Here is a 24,888-nt window from a genome sequence, read left to right on the forward strand (position 1 = left end):
CGTATAATTCATTTTATCAACAGTGTATGATAAAATGCTTTATACTCAGCGATTTCATATTTGTATGTATATGAATTCATTTGCTCTTTGCCCTAGTTTCATATACATACAAGAACACAGGCAAGCAATTTGGCGTGTTGCCAAGTCTTTGACCTAATTCGCTGGATCACCTCACTCAATTCTTCAGCCTTGCACACCTGCACTCCATTACCATATTTGGTATGCCAGTGAGAGATTTCAATATGCAAATGTTTAGACCAACTTTGAACCAATGAATAAGGTTGTTTTGTTTTATGTTGCTTAGTGAAGTGATGGCCCGAGTTGCGTTGGGCTAGGCTAGGCTATAGGCTGTAAGAAGAGTGCTCGGGCTGTGCTCACTTTTGTCACAGTCATCGAGACAGCAGGATCAGATTTCATTTTGTGCATTAAATTTTCATTGGAATACAATCTTTTCACTACCTTGGATTTACAATACCTTGGATTTATATTTGGTGTATTTGTTTTAGCAAATTGGATCAATTTGTCTGTGAACCAGCAGGAGTGTATTTTTGTTGTTCAGTGTCGCGGATTTGTTGAATTCTAATCTTGGATGTCTCCAATTCCCAGTCCAGTGGACTTATTGACAGTCATCATTTAAGTGGATGGATCTTTGACCTTGGATATATTTTGGTTGTCTCAGATTTCTTCAAATCCAATGGAATTATGTGACAGTTGGGCGTTCACTAGCCCATAAAGGTGAGGCCCAAGTCATCATGCAATTGCAAGTTCTCCTGCTTTCTCCAGCCAGTTTGTGGGCACTTCACTATCTGTCAATTACCCCTGTGCCTGCTGCAGGCATAGCTTCAGTGCCAGTGGACCCATCTAGACTTAGCAAGTCTCAGAAACACACATGACGCTTAGGAAAGTTTGTGCGTCGATCTAAGTCGGTCTCCATCAAACATTCGTACATGATACAAGGTAACGTTGCTGCAGCATGTTCACGTGGTGGTCGAGATTTTGGGAGCCTGCACCAAGATTGGTGGAAGTCAAGGTGAGAAAATTCTGATAATACTAGCCTATAGCCCGTGTTTGTGGAAAGGCTGTTTTTAGTGCCACTGGGTTTTATAATTATAGGCCAACTGTTATTTTACTTTTGCCGTTGGTACTATACTAGTGTAGTTTGGACCCTGTTCAAAATAAGTAGGCTATATATAGGCTTGGCCTAGGCAACAACTGGAGAATAAATATTAAGCAGTGACTCATGCTTCTCTTGCTGTGCCGACTGCTTATAGGCTTAGCTAAACAGTGTCTGTATTCATTCAAAATAACGTTACTGGGGACTACCGATAATTACAAAAAATAGGTCTTTTTTTTGGTTATCCAGCATGGAAATATCTTTCACTTGTTATACATTTTGTCTCAAGGGGCTACGACAGTCTGCCGTAATATGAAAAAGACAGAGAGTTTTGTCAATGTCATTATTTTCCTCGGCAAATGGACGTAATTAGTGTGTAATTCTAATGTTGAAAAAAAAACGCGTTCCAAGTGCACCAAACTATATGCCAATGGTCCATAGCTATATTAATTTACTGTCGTATAATCCTCTTATAATCATCACAAACCAAATAAATTGTAGGCAATAACAATGTACACATGAATCCTGATCTTTTGAATAACCTTCAATCAAGAATACAACATAAGAAACAAGTGGTTAAAAAAGTGAAACGGACCTACCGCCACGACGCTTGTCTTGTGATAAGGTCCTCTTGTGTTTCTGTTCCCAAGGAGAGGCTTGGCCGGGATATAGTCATGGCTTGCTTGTCCACTAATATATGGACAGGAGGGGAGATCCGGTGCTTCATCCCAGCATGGAGGAAGGAATCTTCTCTTGCTGGCAGGTTGTATACGATGTCCTGCACTATCGATCCTGGGTATCCAGGGGTCCGTCAAAATTGTTCAGTTCAAGTTCAAGTGTCATTATCCCACTTTTGACACTCGGCCGCACAGATTGTTCAGGCGTTAGTCAATGTTCGAACAAACTTTTATAACGGCGACACGTGCATATCTGCTATTCAGTGTCTCTTAATTTTTATTGCTGACAACCCTCCTTGCTACGCTGACAATTTGGGGCTGATGATTAGAACTCGACGGATATAATGTGATGGTTCATGTCGGAATTTACAAGCCCCTGTGCATTTAGGAACCAAAAAACCCCAAATGTTTAAAATACCACACTCTAAATACAACATCACAATGCACAGTACAATTCAAAATTAGTCGGTGTGTAAACTTCAATGCTTGAAACCAAAGCAATCCTCGCACAAACGAAACAGCTGGTATTTCACCAAATGCATTGTGACAGGTTACATAATACTTTCTTGGGTAGACAGAAATTTGTCCTTGTCCTTAATAACACCAAAACATGGAAATTACCAGATTTTAAACAACATATAGTGTGTACATAAATACACCAGAGACACAAATTGCTTTAGGCACAAAGTAAAGAAATACAGTGTCTGGCAGCAATCAAGTACAGTTCAGTATGTGAAACTATTTGTGACATAAATACACAAAACAATTTAGGAACTAACCTGGTTATACATGTAGTACAGCGCAGCTCTTACTGCTACATCAGCTACGTCACCATATTTGTAGTTGGAAGCTATATACCAAATAATAAAATGATTCTTAAATGAACGTTTCTTTAACATAACATTATCTATGAGATAGGATATAGTCAGTTCAATTCAGATCATCAGTGTTTATCGTTCCATCATGATTCAATTTACGTTGACTGCCAAACTTATCATTGCAAATCTCTAAGTTTGAATCATTTATTAAAAGTCAAGATGTTGAAACTTCATTCACAGAAATGCAACAACGAAATGCAACAAATAAATGATGAACCATGTATTATAAGGATGAACTCCCATCTAAGTCACAAAATTACAACACAAAATAACTGAAGATAATAACTCACCCCTATGGCTACTCAATCGGGCATCGGTTTGGTTTCAGTGGCCTGCTATTCAAACTGCATCTTTTGACCCTGATGCGGGCTATTAAATACCCACTTTGGTTGGTTGATGGACTCTTCTATCCATTTGCCAAGTGGTTAAATATTAATTTAACCACTCCTTATTTATGGTAGAATTTGAATATGTACTTTTTGATTGCCTGGGTTGGTGATGGTTGCCTTTTGAGCGCCTTTTGAGCGGTTGGCTGAAAGAGATCCTCAATTTTAGCCAAATGGCTTTGAAGCTTCTGGGAACTTGTTAAGCATGAATTGCAGGTCAGCGCTTCCTGAATGAGAACAGTCGACGTCTTCGTCTTGGCTGTTCGACGCAGGTCGAAGACAGAACTGTCCGAGGTATCGGATGTTTACACCCCGAGTCAAGATCCTGCATGGCATACTTAATGATACAGGTAAAGTTCAAGTTGAAGAGGCCCGGTGCCAGGACGCAATCTTGCTTCCATCCCGTTTGAGATATCAAATGGGTCGGACTGGTCACCATTTGAGAGAATTATTGTCCAGTCATGCCATAATTGAAAGGGCCTGATTATCTGGATGAACTTTCGTGGGCAAATAAGGAGTACAAGTCTAAGTTCTGCGCGATGCCTCTGTCAGTTGCACTGAGAACATCATATCGACCGTACTGCGCCCTTGACGAAATCTACACTGGGCTTCAGGTAAATTGGCTTCCGACACAATAATGAGCCTGTTCAGATTGATTCGGACAAAAACTTCCCAGCGATGGAGAGGAGTGATGCCCCTGTAGTTTCCGCAGTCGGCTTTGTTGCCCTTATTGTAGAGGGCAACAATCATGCAGGGCATCCCTAAACTTCTGCTAGTATCTTCTCTTGCTCCCCTATGCATCTGCGTGCATCGCAGAAGACATCAATCGATTCTGATGGGCCTGCTAGCTTGGTACAACTCAGATGGGATTCCATCTTTGCCCGATGGTCTATCGGAGTTCATTTATTGGATGGCTTTCTCTATTTCAGAAATTGATGGTGGGTCAAGCTCTTCCAAAGAGACCTGCTGTGGGATATGGTTGAGTGCAGCTGCATGTGCTGACGGAAGAAGGCATGTTCAGCAAGTTGCTGAAGTGCTCCACCCATCGTTTACTCGGTGCGTCCTTATTGTTTGATCAGTGTTGATCCGTCTGTTGAATGTCGGTCGTTTCGGCACCCATAGCCAACTCGGCACCGTGCCAACTCGGCACCTAGACGGCACCAAGCCAACTCTGTACCCACATTTTGCCTTCTATATTCTCCCGACTCAGTCCAACTCGGCACCTGACCTCCCCGGGACTTCCTTGGCTAAAGTGGATGGCCAGGTCTTCTTTTGTGCTCCGACGTGCCCAGGTGTAGCGTGAATATCCAACTCCATGAAATGTGGACTCATTGGTAGTACTACGCACGCGTGAGTACGATACTATGCTATTTTTAAGGATCGTTTCGGGAGAGTAACCTGTCACGTGCGAGGGATCAACCAATAATAGGGAAATAGGGGTCCGATTTTCATAGGAGTCGGATTTTTATGTGACTCCGGCACCGTTCACAGTGCATTGCTGATCCGCCTTCCTGGCCGTTGTAGCTTCCTTTCATTATCCTCCGATCAGTCAGCCGGATCGGTCTTCACATACTCGTACATTTGGCGTTGATCTAAATAAAGATCTTAGTCGGTCATCTCCAAATGCCGTTGTTTTAAATTTAATGATTATGGTTATTTGTATCGATCTTGAATTAGCACAAGTGCCGTATACATTTATTGGTCCATATATCTAAAGTAGTAGGCCTATATCAAGAATTGTTTAGTCTCTTTTACAATTGGAAAGGCATTGTTTCATTTTTGATGGATAATCATTTTTCGCCGATCATATTCCAGTTAAAATTGTTTTTGATTGTTGTGTTGAACTTTTTAGTTTTAAGGATAATACATTGCAGTATAACTGCCTGGAGGAAAGCAAGTAAACCACAATTTTCACAATTTAAACATAATTTACAAACAAATCTGGAAAATATTTCTTTTAACAATTATTTTTTTACATTGCACAAAATTATGAATTGTAAAGAGCATGTGAAACGATTTAACCGATTTGTACAATGATGTTATAACCCATGATGTATTAGTGTTTCTGAATGTATTCAAAAATCTAACTTCACAGTCGGATAGTAGGAACGATAAAAATAAGGTTTAGCATTTACGTTAGAAAGCTTTGATGTGGCATCAACATTGGAAGGCATGTTTCCAACTGCATCATGGTATTAATGCAGATATGCACCGTATACCTGGAACCAGTTTTAATAGGTCTTCAGGGATAATGATCAGAATCAAATGGAGCAAATGGCTGAAGCGATTGCTGGGAAAAATACTAGAGATCTCTGGAGAGAACTTATTAGGATTAAAGGGCGAAATAATACCCCGAATTGTGTTGATGGCTAGATATAGTCCATCATTTGTAATTTGTGCATTTTGTTCGTTTGAAGCAACAAAAGTGTTCAAAATCTAATGAAGGATACCGAACAACTAACCTGATGAAGTTTCAGCTGTATATTCCGAGAAAAACTGCATTCATGGATCTCAATTTCAAATCAAAAGTTACTGAATCATGTTTTGAATTGTTTTGAATTGCAGCTATATACGCGACGACGCGCACTGATCCGACGAATTATAGCAACAGCGCGCGCGCCTGCGTCGTGCCAATGCTTGCGCACGCTTCGCCGAATAACAAAACGAACTACTAATTTAAGGTGCGTCTAAGACGCACCGTTGGAAAGGCCTTCTTTCGTTGATTACTTCAAAATGACAGCTTCCCAGAAAGAATAATTTCACAGGGAGTTTACTTCCCTTACTATCTTTCAACCAAGTATGTTTTTCAACAATAATTACGCCAGTTACTTTTCGGATGGCTGCAAATGATGGACTATAGCTTTAAAGATATAGTCCATCATTTGTAATTTGTGCATTTTGTTCGTTTGAAGCAACAAAAGTGTTCAAAATCTAATGAAGGATACTGAACAACTAACCTGATGAAGTTTCGGCTCAGCTTCAGCTGTATATTCCGAGAAAAACAGCATTCTAGGATCTCAATTTCAAATCAAAAGTTGCTGAATCATATTTTGAATTGTTTTGAATTGCAGCTATACGCGATGTCGCGCACTGATCCGACGAATTATAGCAACCTTGCGCGCCTGTGCGTCGTGCCAATGATTGCGCGCTCTGCGCCGAATAACAAAACGAACTACTAATTTAAATTTTCCTACGGTACGTCTTAAGACGTCTTAAGACGCACCGTTGGAAAGGCCTTCTTTCGTTGATTACTTCTAAATGATAGCTTGCCAGAAAGATTAATTTCACAGGGAGTTTAGCCCCCTTACCATCTTTCAACCAAGTATGTTTTTCAACAATAATACACCAGTACTTTTTCGGATGGCTGCAAATGATGGACTATAGCTTTAATAGGGATTCCGATATTGCAGCGGTTTTCATAGAAAATATGAAAATATATATAACTGTGTTCCATCTGAAGAATATGTCAGTCTCTTTTACTTACTTTGTTTCCTTTAGGATACCTTTAACGGTATATTGTTTTATTAACCTGTATTCAATAACACCCAAACACTTGAATAACTTGAACATTTAGTATGATTTTCAACAAATACTTTATCGTATTTTTTGGGACAAATGTGGCAATAAACAGTTTGAGATCGGAAATTTGGCCTAAAAATCCAGGTATAGGTGGGTTACCGTAAACACACAGTTTTGTTTTAGTCCTCAATTTACTCCCACTCTTCGTCATCATCATCAAAGTCGTCATCATCAGAATCGTCATCACTGTCTTCTGCATGGGAGATGGGTGGTGAAGAAAAGAAGAAGTAAATGCATACATTTCAGAAGAGGCACAATAAGTGAACCCCTACAAGCATAGAAAGAGACTGATCCGTTAAGCCCCAGTGTTTTGACCAATCACAGCCATGATTAATGTCAGGACATAATGTGCAGAAAGGAACGACGATGAGTTTTTTTTACAGCACAAACCTCCAAATAGCTTTATAATAAGGCCACGAATCGTGGCCCCGAGGCCAAATTAGTTGCGGTGCACAATATTTTGAGAAATGAAAATATATATAAAGTTTCTATTGAAAACGTTAACAAAGAAATTCAAAGTTTTTATAAAGTTATTGCAGTTTTGCAAAGTGTTTGTGTTTTATACAAAGAAAAACAAAATATCCAAAGACGTTGATTCCATTGTGAGAGAAACAGACTGCCTCACAGGCAGTGGCGTCACCAGACCTTTCAGTCTGGGGGGCACGGGGGGGGGGCACCAGCATTTGATGGGGGGAGGGGGCACTTAGGTGGATACGGATCGCCGTCCTGGGGGAGGGGTCTAAGTGCCCCCTCCCCTTTGGACAATGTTCGCATACGGAGGATGGGCTAGATGCGAAATGGTGCCACATTTGATGCTAAATTCGATCTGAAGATATCTCAAGAAATTGCTATTTTGAGGTAATGATTTTAACAACGCGCAGAATTTTGCAGAGGATAGGGGGGCACCAGCATTTGATGGGGGGCACTCGGGGGGGGGGGGGGGGCGCTAGGTTTTCCAGGGGGGGGGGGCACGTGCCCCCCCTGCCCCCCCCCCCCTTGGCGACGCCACTGCTCACAGGAGTGTAAGGATTATATTTAACGTGTATAGAGGTTTGTATATTATAAGCCTCACACTCGTAAGTCGTAACAAGTGTTATAGTTCATTGTACACACGAAGTGGACCTCACAGGTGTGAGAGCGATCAGATCCTGTATATAATTTTATAAACGTTGCTACAAGAGTCTAGGTATAATACGTGGGGTAAACAAAAACTCAGCTCTGTCAAAATGTTTCATTTTTTTATAGAAATTTATGCAGAAAATACGGACAGAGCCAGCTTTGTAAGTGGGTATTTGAACAGTATTCTGTAATGTTAATAATCGTCGGATTGGAGTAGCGACCCCATTGAAAGTATGGTACGAGCCCCCCCCCCCCCCCCCCCCCCCCCCCACCCCCCCCACCTATTGATATTCGGAAGCCAAGTGTCCTCAGAAAAACCCTACCTACATTTGAAAAAAAAATTTGCTGATGAAACCCCCATCCCCTGCAAAAAAATTCCTAGATCCGCCTCTTAGAGTAACCTACGTAATGACATGCCCTGACGCACACGGCATGAAGGAGGGAACAGTGACATGGCTATCACATTTTCCAAAACTCCGACGGTAAATTTGCGACAGCACTTTTTCCTTCTGTCATTTAGTGAATCAACATTTCAGATGTCATGTGCATTGTTGTAAGACGTGTACTTATTTCCCAATATTGTTTTTGTAAAGCTATAAACCTATACAGTCTACAGCATTCCATAAACGTACCTTGCAACACGCCAGACAATCAGACGATTTCCGTGGACAAGGGGGGTTGCGGTTTAAACCGTCCTGAAAATTGCGTGTGATGATGAGCTGACGACCAGTTTAAGATCCAACCAGTGCCAATCTCGGCACGAAGGAGGAGGGGGTACAATGATTAATGTCGTTTCACATTCGATGTATATAAAAATGTCGCTTCACTATGATGTTTGCATCCTCCTAGCCTTGATGTTGAGTCTTCTACATACTCCCTCTGAAAATATCCTCCTAGCCTTGATGGTTAGTCTCCTCCATATCCCTTGTAAAAAATCCTCCTATAGCCATGATGGTTTCTCCTCAATTACCGGTAAAAGAATATTCTCTCAACGATGATGGTTAGTCTTCCCCGCATTAAATTGATTGCGGAAACATGAAAGCTTTGTATTCCTATTATATCGACTTGACACCATCCCAAAATTGCGACAGCCATCGCGACAGGCTCAAGCTCATCTTTACCTTAACTAGGCTAAAGATCCTTAATTCTCCTTTTCGTTTAATTCGTTATTAAGGCTGTTTAATAATTCAAGTATCCATGAGTTCGATGATTAAGCGATAAATAGTAAAATTATACAAATACCAAATGGGTGCGAAGAAAAACATTCTCGTTCATTGTTGTTGATTCTTTTGTTGTTACCTCCGTGTCTTTAAACTTTTGTATCCCCCTTTTGCTGAGCTTCGCAATGGTTGGTCGTCAACTCATTAACAGGCACTAATTTCTGAACGGTTTAAATTAAACCCCCTTTGTCCACGGAAATCGTCTGATCGTCTGACGTATCGCAATGTACGTTTAGGGAATGCTGTAGACTCTAGGATTAGAGCTTTAAGAACACTACCCATATAAACATATTTTTCAAGGTTTTTAACATGGAACAATTTCTCAATGATTGCAGGATTGAGGATTCTGAACAATGTCCCCGGAATCTTCTCGCAATGAAGATATCAGTATTGGTGAGTCGAGCTGTTGGCAACGAAAATTTTCCCGGAACATCTCTGGGACAAAAAGCAGAGCTGCTTCCATGCAGACAAAGTATGGAGGTTCAAAAGTACTCTCCCTAAAAGCAGAAAGGAAGAAAAATTGATCTGTACGACATGTTCAGTCGGCTTTTCTAGTAGTTGTAAAGCGAAAAAGCACTCGCCCACTTTTGAAGCGCTATGGGTAAAAAAAAATATTCTTTTCTGGTAGCAGAAAAGCAGAAAGGTAGAAAAATCCATTTAGCAAAACGTTCAATCTGTATTTCTGGTTGCAGTAAAGCAGTTCTCCATTTTTGAACCTCCGTAGGCTAGACAAAGATAATGATTCTGCCCCAAATTTGTCTCTGATATGAACCGAGAAGGGCCCACCGTGACAACATGCATTACCAGAGTGGATGACACAGTTTCTGATCCGTAGAGCATTGAGCAGTGAAGCCCCTAGGTCATCCTGAGAAAAGCTGGGGGCCACTTCTGCCTCCCGGTCGGACATATCCACCTACAACAAGCACAAGCATGTCGATGATTGATATGTTACCATCACGAGAGTGCTAAATATAGGCCTACACTACATTATATAGCATTGTATATAAAAGCTGCTTATTGTGCCAACTGCCGATTAAAGCATGTTGTACAGTCCTAAATATGCAGCAAATAAACACTGGAGAACTAAATGTACTAATAATATTGAAAGACAGCTTAATAAACGGAGCGTTATAGAAGCTCTTTCAGCAACAGTGAGTGTAAGCCTAATGATTGACGATGTATGTGAACAATATAATTGTTTAATCATTTAACCAACCATGATAACACAGATTCTGAATTTCATGTTACACCTGAAGGCATGTCATTGTTCCTCTGATGTGATGGACATAACTATTATGCACTTTTGTTATTTTTTTGTCATTGTCTTGGAACAACAACTGACTTTATGGAAGGCAAGGGTATATTGATATCTACTGGAAAACCCCCGGAATTTTCGTACCTTTTTGAGGGCTTTTCCTCCCCTAATCTGATCCAGAAGCGCCCCACGTCCACTGCTGGCTGGAGCTGTCTGGTCATCTGGATCCACACGCTTAAAGGCAGTACCCTTGTGGATGTCATCTATACGGCCTCTCCCCCCTCCCACTACGATAGGGGGAGGGGGCGGAGCGGCTCCAACAGCTGGTGGTGGTGGAGAGGTTGGTGTTCCACCCCCTCCAGATGGGGTTGGGGGTGGAGGAGCCGGGGCTGCCATAGGCCGGGAGAGCATGCTGGGTGGGGCCATAGAGGGGGGCGTCGGGGGCAGAGCGCGCGAGGGTGGGGGTGGGGGTGGTGCCCCACGAGATGAGGGTGGGAGAGGGGGTGCAGGACCACGGCTTGGGGGAGGTGGTGGGAGAGCAACACAGTTGCCTGGTGGGGGAGGCGGAGCAGCAGAGCCAGGAGACGGGGGCGGGGGTGGAGGGGCAGGCATTCTTGACCTCTCTTGAGGAATAGGAAAAACAAAAGAAAGCATTTACCACAGAAGATTTGAGGTCTACAAGAAAAGTTACACATGTAAGTTTCCTATTGTTATAAGCAACTTAAAGCAAGGCCTGAAAACACGTTACTATACAGGAGCACAGGTCTGCATTTATAAAAAGGGGCAGCACCATTCCAAACCCTTTGAATCATCTCACAGAATTTAGCAAACATTTTCAGAGCATCCAGTGCAATGTGAATAATAGTACACACTGATTTGAAAAAACCCAAAAACCTGCCTCACACTCCATCACTGCATTTAACAGTGAAGTGGGGTTAACTGCCATCTTAGTAAATATAAAAATTGTTAAGATTATTTTCAAGGGAAAGTAGTTTCCCTTGGTTCAGCCTTAAAGTCAATTTTGTGCTACACCATAAGCTGTCTGAAGTTGTTTGAAAACCCAGACTTTATGCATCTACTTACGAGACATTCTATGTTTAAAAGCATTTATTCCTCCATGTTCATCTACAAACTGATTGATGACTTCCACGTTTTTCTTGTCCTGGATGTCGCTTTCATTCAGACCGAGGTGTTTCAACCAGCTCAGGACATCTGGGTCCATCCCTTTATACTGGTGGTCAAGAATTCAAAGGAACTTTTAGTAAAATTTGTAATATGCACATTAGCCTTTTTGAAGTATAGCGGACACAGTAGGAGGGCACTATTTGGAAAGAGTAAACTCTTTAGTATTTTTGCTCTCTAGGTAGGGTGAGCCATCAACCTTATTTTAATGTTCACAAGGAAGTGGTGTATATACACAGGGTTACATTCAAAATGAAATCGGATCGAAAATGTTCCATTTTATATGCATTGTGTCTTTTGAGGACTGCATCAGTGTGTCAGTTTTCTTGTCTGTTTGTCTGTCGCATCGGCTGATCATTGACGAGAAAGACAGTGACAGGAATGGTCGAAATAAACGTCACCTAAACGTTTATTTAACGGTAAGAAATTTCAAAAATATAAAACAAGAAACTCAAGTTCAACTTACATCGAGGCCCTTTTCTGCAGCCCATCCAACATGCACGACATGACTAAAGAGAAAAGAAGTAATATATACATGTATATTATTATATCGGATTTGTGATTTACATTGACATTTATCCTGAAATAATCTTAAAATTTGATGGAAAATGATGGAAAACACTTATCTTGAAATGTCATGTTTTTAGTCACAGATTTAAGCATTTGAGCATGTGCACAAGCCTGTAGCGTCTTTTCATGAGCATCAGGCATAAAGTGGCAATAAGTTAAGAGGGTCTGGTTTCCATATCGACGTTAAGCTTATACGCAAGATGGGGCACTGACCATGGCGAGCCAAAATAACATTCATATAGCATTAGCAAAGTCTTAAAACAATTTAAAGACATCTCTAAATGATTAAAATTGTGGATTAAGTATTCCGACACCTACTTCGTGCCTTCGAAGATTTAAAGATATCTTTAAATAAACTCTTAATCGGTAACGGCTCCGTGAACCACAGCTTTGCACACTCGAGTCAATCATGTTGCCATCATAATGCATGATCAAATCGCCGGTGTTGCCTGTCAAGTATTGCATTTGTAATTGGTGTTGCCATTTTTTTTTATATCATAAGTCATCATCGAGGTCGTCAATAAAATAATGGCATATACAGAAGCCCATGTTACCAACGTATTAACAATAGCTCAATGCTGCGGAAATTAAAACACAATTTAGATATATCTCTAAATCATTTAGAGATATCTTTTAAAGATTTAGAGATATCTTTAAATCATTTAAAGATATCTCGGAATCTTTTAGAGATATCTTTATTATCATTTATAGATATCTTTTAATACTTTATACAGACATCGTCGATAGCACTAAATTGTTTTAAAGACTTTGCTAATGCTATATAAATGGTACTTTGTAAACCATTAATAAGGTGCTACATAATGGTTCTCATATTTCTCATGTACTTCATTTACCTGTCTCTAATAATAGACATAATTTCAAGCGCCTTAAGTACCTAATTGTTGGTAGATACGTGCGCTATATTAGACTTCGGTATTATTATTATTATTATTAGTATTAGTATTATTATTACTTAGGCTCGTCATGGCAGACAATACGCCGAACCGTCGTCAAAGTTGAACCAGGTTCAACTTTGCCGATCGTCTGGCGAGGTATAGTAGTTTATAATAATAATAATAGCTTTATTTACAGATGGTAGCCATGTCACCTGACAGATGATTTTCATCTTGCAGTTTGCGTCTGTCTTGTTTGTCGGCGACACTTCCGGATGAAATGTTTCCATATGTCTATACGTTGCAGTTTGGGTTCTATTTGCGTCTCACAGTGCATTTCTTATGCCGATATGGAACTAGGCTAAATTAATCACTCTCCCTTTCTAACCGTTGACGGGGCACTTTATGTGCACATAATCAATACATTCCATCAGTTGGTAAAGCCACTTACGTAAAATTAATGGGCGTAGAAATGTCAGCCTTGTTGAGCCTTGCCTTCTTCCCTTTGCCTTTCTTATCTTTCTTCTTACTGGTGGCGGTGTTCGTGTTGGTGGTGGTTGAGGTGGTGTTCATTGTCGGAGATGGAGGCTGAATGTTAGCTGCACAAAAGATTGAATCAAATTGCAAGGGAGTAAATTTTCCACAATCGCAGTGGTTTTCTGACTGTGGGTGGTGTTTCAAACCGACCCACGCAATATTTTCCACAATCGCAGTAGTTTTCTGGCTGTGGGGTGGCGTTTCAAACCAGCCCACACAATGACATCACACAGGTTTAGTCCGCAGTCTGAACCTCAGACAATGCAATTATTAAGGAATAATTCGTGTTGTACATCTTATTGTAATTGTACCGATGGAACTGGGTCCGCTCATACGTGCGACGCCTCATAGGTCCGACGCCTCATAAGTTCGACAAAATCGCATCCCCTAACCAAATAAAAGCTCATAAGTCTGACGCCTTATAGGTCCGACGCCTCATAAGTCCGACGCCTCGTAGGTCCGACAAATTAAACGCCTCGTTTTTCCGACGTCGGACTTATGAGGCGTCGGACCTATGAGGCGAAATAAATAAATGTTATGCCTCATAAGTCCGACGCCTCATAAGTCCGAGATTTCGGACTTATGATCTTCGGATCGAATAAGATTATACCAGCATCATGTTGACCCCTAAATAAAAGGTTTCTCGTATAAACTAAATAAACTGGAGGGGCATGTTTGGGTCGATTCGGGACTGCTGCTTCTGGAGCGCGGCGTTTTTTGTCTGAAATTGACAAGATAACTTGCATTTTACTCAATGACATAAAATGTGTTCATTATTATAAAGATATTTACTGCTTCGAGTGGTATAGTAAAACAAGCCTCCGGAGGAGATCCACTTTAGTGGAGCATTCTATTTTCCCCAGGCACTGAAGCCTCAGGATAATAGAAGGCTCCATGGATCAATGAGGGAGGCTGGTTTAAGTTACTGTGCTACGAGTTACAGCAGGAAATGTTTGTTTTATAACGCCTCACTAACAGATTCTGCTTGATCTTAAGAGACAACTGATTTATTTAATCTACATATACATTTAAATACAATTAAAATGTATTTTTATCTCAATACGAAACTAGTTGAAAATTTACTTGAACTTTTCCAAACCATCCCTCCACGAAACGTTTGAACCAGGCCCTGTAGATCTAGCAATAGACTTGTATTCTATATGCTCTAGCACGTGGGAACAATGCGCACAATGCGCAACGAGCACACCCGTATGCATTTGCTTACAGTACCGGTTGCTATGCGTATGGTACTTTGGTTGCTATGGTTTAGGTCAACTGGCCATATGTTGTGTCCTTAGGCAAGCCACTTTACCCCAACGTACCTTTCTCCACCGAGGAGTAAAAATGCGTACAAGCATCAACTGGGGAGCAACCTGGGCTGGACTGGGGAATAGAATTATTCTCAGTCTTTTCAAGCCAAGGAAACTGGAGATAAACGCCACTTGATGGGTCACATGACTCGTAACAGACTTTACCTTTATCTTATAGACCCTGTATTGACCCCGTGCACAGTGCAGAATCGCCCTCCCAAGGGATACATAATGGAGAGTTTGAGGCGACCACAGGGACAGTCTCTTAAATGCATTGCCAAAGGTACCTGGAGCTCATTTCAAGACATTAATTACTGTTGTGTGCAGATTCAGAATAGAATTAGTCATACACATGTGATCCCGTATGTGCATATACATGTCCCTCCCACTTCAGCCCTCAACAATCAGACAGCGTTGTCCTCTAGAGATGCTTCACTCACCTTCTTTACCCTGTTTACGCTGCATCTTGGCCCTTAGTTTAGCTTCGATGGCATTGCAAAAATCACCGGCTTCAGCATCATTGGCGAAGTTGAGGGCGGCCCAACATGTCTGTATACACAAGGGGCAAATGTGTACGGGAAGAAATAAAACCAAGAGAAAAAAAAGTACAAACAAAGAAAACTAGAGGTTTGTGCCTGTCACACACAGAACAAAAGGATATTCCGCATCAACCCCCCCTCTAAAAAAAATTAAATCTAAAGAGTTTTGAATGGAGCATGTTTTCCTTTTGAAATATGGTGATATTATTGAAAACCCTAAAAAAAATCCATATAAAATCACAGGATGTTTTCATTATAACTTTCTTTCTTTTTCATGTATAACACATCCCTGCTTATGTATCTGCAAAACTTCAACCCTATCTGGTTAAATTTTAACCCAATCTAGGACTTTGAAAATGCACCTCTATGATGAGGTGCATGATCCATGATGACGTCATTTTGACGGCACTTTTCAGTTCATAAAAATCGACCGAGACGTCATCATGACGTAAAATACGATTTTGCATATTAATAACATTATCTAACCTCCCAAGTTTGGAGTCATCGATTTTGATGACGTCATGATGACGTCATGATGACGTCACACATTTGTCACATTTCTTTTAAATGTGCAAACGAATTTTGAAATAATCACGCTACGTTTGTAAGTGATGGCGTTATATACAACACATCTCTTTCTGTGTACTTACAATGTAGTTCCCCAAGCCATTGAAAAATGCACTTCACTCATATGACGACGGCCTTTGTTTACGTTAAGTTTGATCAAGATTTGAGAATTCAAAATGTCACAGTCGCTTGTAAAAAAAAATCTGTGCAAAGTCTAGGGGATTTGGGAAAGAAAAATTGAAGGTAAAAAAATCGGAACAAAAACAAAGACTTTTCCATACATTTACGGAAAATCCAAAAGAATAAATAAATTGTGTTTTTAAAGTCAAAATGGTTGATTGGTTATCATTACTTATGAGAAGCCAGGGTGTTGAAGATGGTGATGTTAAGGGGGGCATAGACATTTCTAGTAAATCCATCTTTTAATGATTAATGTTTCGAGACTACTTTGGTGAAAACAGCATGTTTTCCTCATGTGGGTCATTCTGTAAATTAAGGGTCCAAATTGTGGCATTTTTCAGTCCCCTCTACCTCTGAAATTGACTTGCCATTCAAGTATAAATAAGAATGACTTTAAATATTTTAAAAATAATATTTGACGAGTTGGTACTTTGTTATTCATAATCACACCAAAATTATAAATCATAGATGCCACACGTAACAGGGACAGGAAAAACGTTGACCCAAAATTTAATAGAATGACCCATCACCTTATAGCCACGAGCACTTCCTACTGTTCAAATATTCTAAGTGTGTTTAAGTTAAGAGATATTTGTTACTTAGTAGAGCATTAATACACTCACATCTGTTTCAAAAGTGTGGAAGAAAGGCTGGCCATCTGCGACAATGTACTTGAACTGGTTGTACAATTCCTGTTCCCAAAACTTCATTCCGTTCTAAAAGAGAAATTAGAGCTATAAAACATCAGTTAATTTTTTTGTCAATCAAAGAACAAAGAACAACAACTTGTTGGTAAAAAATGAATAAAGTAACTGATTCATTTCCCGGAGTCCAACTCAGGTCGAGTCCTCATTCTTCGATTAGTCCAGCTCAGCTAAGTAAATTTGCTTGGTAAGCGGACCTATCTCCCCGGGCCAACCCGAGTCTTTACTTTAGGGCCAAGTCTGACACCTTACACGAAGACAATTGTGCCAAATTAAGGCACCTCCCTAGACGATAGACCGCAGCGACCTCAAGTTAAGGGCGCAGGTCCATTTTGGAGGAAATATTCCACCGATTGTGACTGATTGTTAACTCTCTGCTGATTGCACATTAAACATGTAACAAAGCTTGACACCTCAAAACAGAATTGCCGGTACAAGGAAATACATTTTTTTCAACAATAAATCAATAAATGCACGGTAATTGGCATCAGCAATTTGCAACAGCATCAGCAATGTACAACATCATAAGCAACGCAACAGCATAGGCTAAGCAATGTACAATAGTACAGCTAATATTCGCAGCGCATCAACCATGCAAGCTAGCATCAGCTACGTACAGCTAATTAAAGGGAACATGAAATAAAATTTTGATTGCATTTTTTTTGCTTAAATCAATAAAGGATGATGTTCTTAACAATATCTTGTGTATGGCGTTGTTTATTTTCTAAGATAAATGGGGGAAAATAATTTGTGAACATGTTTGGTCAAACTACTCCGCCCCACAAAGGGAAGCTTCATTAACATAAAACTTCGCGAGGGGTATGACGCAAGCGAAGGCAGAAACTTGCCGCGCTGCGGGGGCACCGGTGTCACATGAAAATCCGACTCCTATTAAAATCGGACCCCTATTTCCTTATTATTGGTTGATCCCTCGCACGTGACAGGTCACTCTCCCGAAACGATCCTAAAAATAGCATAGTATCGTACTCACGCGTGCGCAGTACTACCAATGAGTCCACATTTCATGGAGTCGGATATTCACGCTACACCGGCATTGCGGCGTGCATCATAATACATGTACATATACATTGCGGCACTGAAAGTTTTTCTGGTGTTTCGTTCGGAATCGAGGAGAAATAACACCCGATTTTCGGCCATGCCGACACGGTGTGTGGCTGCTGGGTGTAGCAAAACTACCAAGGATGGAGTAAGCCTTCATTTGTTTCCAGTAAATCCGAAATATCGGAGCATTTGGAGAGCCAAAGTGAAGGTAAATACCAGAGCAAAGTGGTCCGGGCCCAGTGAGTTCGCGGCCCTCTGCGCTGCACTTTGAGCCGTCGTGTTTTGATGCTGGTCTGTACAGCAACTTGGGCATGCCCCTAAAAAAACATCGAGTCAGTGTCTGAATCATTAGAACTCTGATTCGAATCGGACGAATCTGTACCATTTTCATCGGATTCGCTAAGGAAAGAAGAGGACGGTCTTCGGAACTTTTACGGTCATGACGGTCGTCGTTGTGTTCATTCGACAACGGTGGCACCGTGGCACGTCCTCGTGTACGTGTGTACTGTACATATCCCATGTAGACACATTCGTACGTGTGCATATAATGCCACGTACGGGTACGCGGCGGCTGCACACAGCACAGTAGCTTCGCTAATCCGTCTCGTACCCAGACGTCATTTACGGGCCCTGGATTTCTCTGCCTTTGTTTATGTCATGAACAGCGCCCTCATTTGGAGTTGCCGCGAAAATCAAAAAGGGGGGGTTCAATTTTGGACGGCAAATTACCACACTAAACGTACACCAGAACCAGTTCTGCTTTTAATTCACATTTAATACACATAAATGAATGTATATATAAAATAAAATACGTTATGAAAATTTTGGACAGCATGTTTCCTTTAAAGCCTTACATATCCAACCCTTAGCTATGCCAGAGTACAGATCACACAACTTAATTTTACCAACCGGGCATAAGCATTGCACAAACGAAGAGCAAACGAATTAACCTACTTCCTGTCTACGTCTGCTCGCATTCCGCAGCTCAACTATAGCGCTCAACGTATCGGGTGACGTCTGCCTGCCTTGCATACAGTACTTGTCTACGCGCCTAGGCCAACCAATGCCAAGCACGTAGCAGCTAGCTAATGGAAGCTAAGCTCCGCTCAGTCACAATGCATGTGTTGTGACTACATGCATTTGTGGTATAGCGCCCTCCATGGTTGGAAATGTAAGAGGATGTTACTTTCAGCCTGGCAAAGTTGTGTAGTTTTTTCGATTATGTGAGTACTTTTCATATAATTTATGGGGAATATACCACATATTTTGGCGACGAGAATATGGCCCACTTGCATCCACCTCCACCGTTCCTTAATTCCCCAGGAACGCCGCCTTTGCCGTGGAAACAGTGGCGTGGTTTGTTCGAAACATACATTATCGCTAGCGGGGCTGAGAAATACTCCGATGAACGCAAACGGGCTTTGCTTTTGCACTGTTTGGGACCTGAAGGTCAGCGGATTTTTGGAACTTTGCCTATACTACTTCGGCTACGAATTCGCCGTCATCCAGCTAGTACGTATGGAACCGCTACAACCCAATCTACGTACACGGACACATTTGCCCGATTACAGGCTCATTTCCAGCCGACGGTGAATGTTGTCGCCGAGCGTTACAGATTTCGGCAGCGGGCTCGATGGACGGATGAGCCTGTGGAACAATATGTCATGCCTTACGTCAACTGGCGGTGGCATGCGACTTCGGACCACTCGCTGATGAGAAGATTCGTGACCAGCTGGTGGAGAAAACATGCTCCTCAAGGATCCGTGAGAGATTGCTGCTTGAGTCCAAATTGACTTTGTCATCTGCATTGACACGGAGTCAACAAAATGGAGTCAGCTTTTCGCAAATCCAAGTCCATCTCCAACAGTGCTGCAAGCTTCGATTCTTCCCAAGCTTCGGACAGTACTGTGCATGCTACACGTCTCAAGCAAAAGCCAAGTGTTTCAAAGTCCCGTCGATATGATCGTCAGCCACGTACTTCACACGCACAGGGACATGGTAAGCCCAATACCCCTACTACTTCTACACAACGCACAACTACAGTACAATGCTATCGTTGTGGAAGTCCAAGCCACAAAGCGAACTTTCCTAACTGTAAAGCTAAGAATGTGGAGTGTTCCAAATGCAACAAAATGGGGCACTTTGCACGTGTGTGTAAAGTCTTCAGGACAAGTTAGACAACTAGGTTTTGAGGATGATAATAGTGACACTGAACTACATGTACTTACCGTGAACAGTGTAGGTACACCTCAGTCGGCCAGCATCACATGTACACTCACTTTGGGTCGCGACATCAAGGTGCTAATGATTATCTATACTGGTTCACCAGTTTCCATCCTGCCACTTGTCACATTCGACAAATACTTCCTTCGCGAGGCTCTACTACCCCCTCGGGCAAAGCTCACAACCTACTCCCATCAGCCAATAGCCATCAAGGGATGTTTCCGCACTTCAGTCTGCCTTGGTGACAGTCATCATGTCCCAGCAGAATTTTACGTCGCAGAATCTGGAGATCCGATTTTTGGGCTGGACATTATCCGCAGCCTTTCGCTTACACTCAAGCAAGATAAGGTAGTGCACGTACCAGTTCACAAGGTGTCGTCTGCACCTGCAACTACGCCTACACATACGCCTACACCTACAGCTACACCTGCAACTACAATGTACATGTACACCTACACCTACCAGCAAACCTTATGCCTATAGTAGAACAGTACGCTCAATCCATTCGCGCTTTGTTCCCTGACTTACTGAAGGGAAAGTGGGTTTGGCTCGCGGGTTTGTCCATCGCGTCAAGACGCGACCCGACGTTACATCGTCTCAACAGAGGTTGAGGCGACTACCCTTCGCAGTTCGCGATCAAGTCAAAGCAGAACTACAGCGGTTGGAAAGTGAGGACATAATCGAGCGAATTGTGTCTTACAAAAATCAGGCGCAATTCGGTTGTGTGTGGACTTGCGGCAAGTCAACCAGGCAGTCGTCATCGACAAATTCCCACTGCCCGACATACAGGAATTTTTCTCCGAACTTCGGGGTGCTACGGTATTCACTACCCTCGACCTTAACTCTGCCTACCACCAGCTTCTGCTTGCAGAGGAATCGCGTGATTTGACTGCATTTATTACTCCGGAGGGACTTTTCCGGTTCAAGCGAGTTTGCTTTGGACTTGCATCGGCATCTGCCGCCTTTCAGAAACTCATGAGCACAGTTTTGGCTGGACTACCAGGGGTTCAGTGTTACCTGGATGATGTCGTTTGCTACGGTCGTGACCAGGCAGAACACGACAAGAACCTCACTGCAGTACTCCAACGTCTACAGGACCTGACACATACAACAAGTGCCAGTTCAACGTTGCTTCACTACGATTTCTCGGACATGTCGTGTCAGGTAACGGATTATACAGCCTGAACCTTCCCACGTTGAGGCAATTCTACACGCGCCATGCCCCACTGACGTCACTACACTACGCTCATTCTTGGGGTTAGCATCGTACTATGCTCGGTTCGTACCAAACTACTCCACAGTTATCGAGCCGTTACGCGCACTCACTCGAAAAGATGTGCCATTCTCCTGGACGCCGGATGTGCAACACAGCTTTCACACGGTGAAAGAACTCATCGCTAACTGTGTCACACTACGCTTCTTCGATCCTGATTTGCCAGTGATCGTGTCTACTGACGCCTCTGCAGCTTACGGCCTTGGGGCCGTACTACTTCAGGTGATGAAAGGAAACTCTGAATCACCTATCGCGTTCGCATCACGAACACTCACCACAGCTGAACGAAACTACTCTGTTGGTGAAAAAGAGGCCTTGGCCTGTGTTTGGGCCTGTGAGAAGTGGTTCCAGTATCTATTGGCCGCCACTTCACTCTGCGTACTGATCATCAGTCACTTACTACTCTCCTATCTACATGCGGAACAGGACGTCAGTCCATGAGAATCACTCGTTGGGCTGCTCGCTTGCTACGATTTGATTACACTGTAGAGTACCAGCCAGGTGTTCACAACAAAGTAACCGACGCACTTTCGCGCCTTCCCCTACATACTACCGTCCCAGTTCAAGATGATGACGAGAAAGTCATCATACAGTGAACAAAACCGACCTGCAACAAGCGGTTTCAGCAGATCCTACCCTCCAGCGAGTAATTTATTTCGTATGTCATCAATGGCTGGCCTAACAAAAAAAGCTATTGATGGATTACTTCAGCCGTACTCGATGATTCGCGATGAACTGTCAGTTGCAGAGAACTGTCTCATGCGCGGCGATCGTTTCGTGATGCCAGAGAGTCTGCAGAACAACCTCATTTCACTTGCTCACGAGGCGCACCAAGGGAATCGCAACTTGTAAACAACGCCTCCGTGACTGTTACTGGTGGCCTTGCATGGATCGCATAGTTGTAGAGACCATACGCAATTGCTTCACCTACCAATCCAATGACGAAACTGCCCGAACTCGGACTGCTCCACTCCAACTTGTGCCGTTGCCAGAGGGACCTGGGGGGGGGGGGGGGGGGGGGCTCATGCCATATTGTCAATGGGGAGCGCCAATGAAATCCTAAAACCATTCACACTATATTAACTAATGCACCCTTGTCACGGCTATTTCTTCTTTAGGGGGAGACCGTTCGCATGCCATATTGTCAATGGGGAGCGCCAATGAAATCCTAAAATCATTCACACTATATTAACTAATGCACCCTTGTCACAGCTATTTCTTCTTTAGGGGGAGACCGTTCGCATGTACATCACAATCCTTCTTTTTGCTAATGCAATTTTTTTTTTGCGGAATTTAATTTTTTTTTTTGGGGGGGGGCTAGACAAAAATTTTTGGGGGATACAGCCCCCCTAGCCCCCCCCAGAACCGCGCCTGAACTACTCACTGCCTATCGTTCAACGCCACACCAGACAACAGGGAAGTCACCATCCGAACTACTGCACAATCGGAAGCTGATCACGCGTATGAACATTCGCCACGATAAACTACCGCATCAGGATGATGCTAAACTTCGCAGTCGTGTTGCACAGAGACATGAAAAATCTCGCAACTACACTGACTCAAAGCGTGGTGCCGTAAATCCAAAGTTCAAACCAGAAGACTTTGTTCGCGTGAAACGACCAAACAATACAGGGGACAACCAAATTCTGTACTCCACAGAAGATTGTCAACACTAAGGGACCATTTACTTATGTGTTAGAGGACGGAAGAGTCTGGAACGCTTCAAAACTAAGTCTATGCCCTGTAGAATTTATGGCACAGGGTTCAAGCTCAAATGGCATTCAAAATTCCACAGCAGAGAACAAGCCTGTGGCCGGGGATGGTCAAGTTCGACCCTCGAAATCCCCCAGTGTGGTCAAAAGATTATGACATGTAGCCCAGACCCTTTCATACATATGTACCATCAGTCAAGCAGTTAAATGACTAAATCCAGGATAATATGGACTCATGAAATTGGGACAGATAAATCTTATCGGACACTAGATTCACCATATTATTCACTAGGGAACTGTGAACTTTTGCTAAGTTACTTTGGGTTTTGAGAAGAATTAAGGCTTGCAAGTTGAAAACACAAAATTCACAGTTTGTTGCTCATTTTACTTAATACAGTTGTAACTCTAGGTCTTTCTTAAAGAGGAGGGGAGATGTTGTGTCTACATGCATTTGTGGTATAGCGCCCTCCATGGTTGGAAATGTAAACAGATGTTGCGTGGAACGTGAAGGAATACAAATTGTACGTTACTTTCAGTTTGGTATGGTTTTGTCGGTTTTTTTTCCGATTATGTGAGTACGTCTCTTACAATTTACGGGGAATATACCACAGCATGCAATGAAAATACATTAAGAATAAGCTGGCTCTAAGTCCTTTCACGTTTCGCCACATGCACAGTGTAAGCATTTTTTCTTCATAACCCTCAAATACCAGTTATGATCGGATGCGTCTTTTCTAACAAAAGAGAAGATATAACGACTGGACTAGACTTACCACAATATCGTAGACTCTGATGAAGTATGAGCGTACGCTGTTGTCCTTGACAAAGCATGCCACACCACAGCATCTCTTGGTCCAGGAGTTGGGAGGCTGGGCCAAAAACACCTGCACTACAGCTGTTGCCAAAGTCTATGTTTCATTAAAAAAAATGAAAGGGACAAAATACTTTTTAAATTAGGTTAACTCAAACAATAACCGTTAGTGGCATCAACTATGTGCTTTTATCTGTGCACGTTGCGTCGCATAATAAACCCCATGTTGGTGAACAAAAGCTCTGATTTCCCAAACGATTGTCGGTATAGGGAAGAAAATTTTAATTTTAGGAAAAACTAAGAAACAAATAAAAAGTCACGCACAGATCTTGAAAAGACGAATACAAAAACCCAGTTGTTTACTTCTGACGCGGCGGACATTTTGTGGCATACGCATACGTATTTCCAGCCGTACGCCCGTTTTCTCCTTCTTGCAGGTACATACCACCGTCCTTCGTGTGAACACAGCACGTCCGCAGAACGTCCGCAGCACACGATGCACTGGCGGAACATGTGCGACTGGAATCACGATTTTTTAGAGTCAATATTTGGATCCCCAAAATTTGTTTTCGAAAGAATAAAAGACGATGGTTGTGTGGACGTTTATATTCTACATTTAAATGATAATTGCAAATAATAGTTTGGTAGCCCAATTAGGCCCTATCCAGGGCGTATATAGTGTCACAGGGGTTCAGCCCAGTAGGCCTATGAATTCCCATATAGACACCAGTGATAAATGCCAATACTTCAAAATTCTTTTTAAAATACTCTGAACTCTCACAGGTGTTCGGGCTGTACAGAAAATGATGATCAACATGTCACCTTTCATTTTCTTTTATTTTTTTTGTGGGTTGACGGATGACTTTTCGAGAAATTCTCACCCAAAGAAGACGACCCCTAAAACGAGTGATGTTTCCCAAAGTGGAAAAGTAGCCATCTTGAAAAGGATCGGATCCCTCCACATCGTGGCTAAATAGCGCCACTTTAATTTTGGACCCAATTCCACCCAAAATGCTTGGAATTGGAAGCCTTAAGTCCAGGCGAGAGGAGCATTGCAATGTCTTTTTAATTTCCAATTCCATGGATCTGAGAACTCT

The 24,888-nt window shown here is 42.2% G+C and overlaps 1 protein-coding gene across 1 annotated transcript in view; it reads right to left on the minus strand.

Moving 5' to 3' along the window:
- LOC119736506 (neural Wiskott-Aldrich syndrome protein-like) overlaps positions 1–24,304 on the minus strand; it is a 30,447-nt gene extending 6,143 nt beyond the window's left edge. Inside the window, exons 1-9 of the mRNA XM_038210523.1 lie at positions 24,191–24,304; positions 23,754–23,888; positions 16,630–16,722; positions 15,161–15,269; positions 14,021–14,131; positions 13,369–13,472; positions 11,312–11,459; positions 10,373–10,851; positions 9,746–9,886 (exon numbers count right to left, since the gene is read on the minus strand). Coding sequence (XP_038066451.1) covers positions 9,746–9,886; positions 10,373–10,851; positions 11,312–11,459; positions 13,369–13,472; positions 14,021–14,131; positions 15,161–15,269; positions 16,630–16,722; positions 23,754–23,888; positions 24,191–24,304 — 1,434 coding nt within the window. The remainder of the gene's footprint in view (positions 1–9,745; positions 9,887–10,372; positions 10,852–11,311; positions 11,460–13,368; positions 13,473–14,020; positions 14,132–15,160; positions 15,270–16,629; positions 16,723–23,753; positions 23,889–24,190) is intronic.
- Between the last annotated feature and the right edge of the window lie 584 nt (positions 24,305–24,888).

The sequence above is a fragment of the Patiria miniata genome, unplaced genomic scaffold (assembly GCF_015706575.1).
Source record: "Patiria miniata isolate m_02_andy unplaced genomic scaffold, ASM1570657v1 HiC_scaffold_3, whole genome shotgun sequence".
NCBI lineage: Eukaryota > Metazoa > Echinodermata > Asteroidea > Valvatida > Asterinidae > Patiria > Patiria miniata.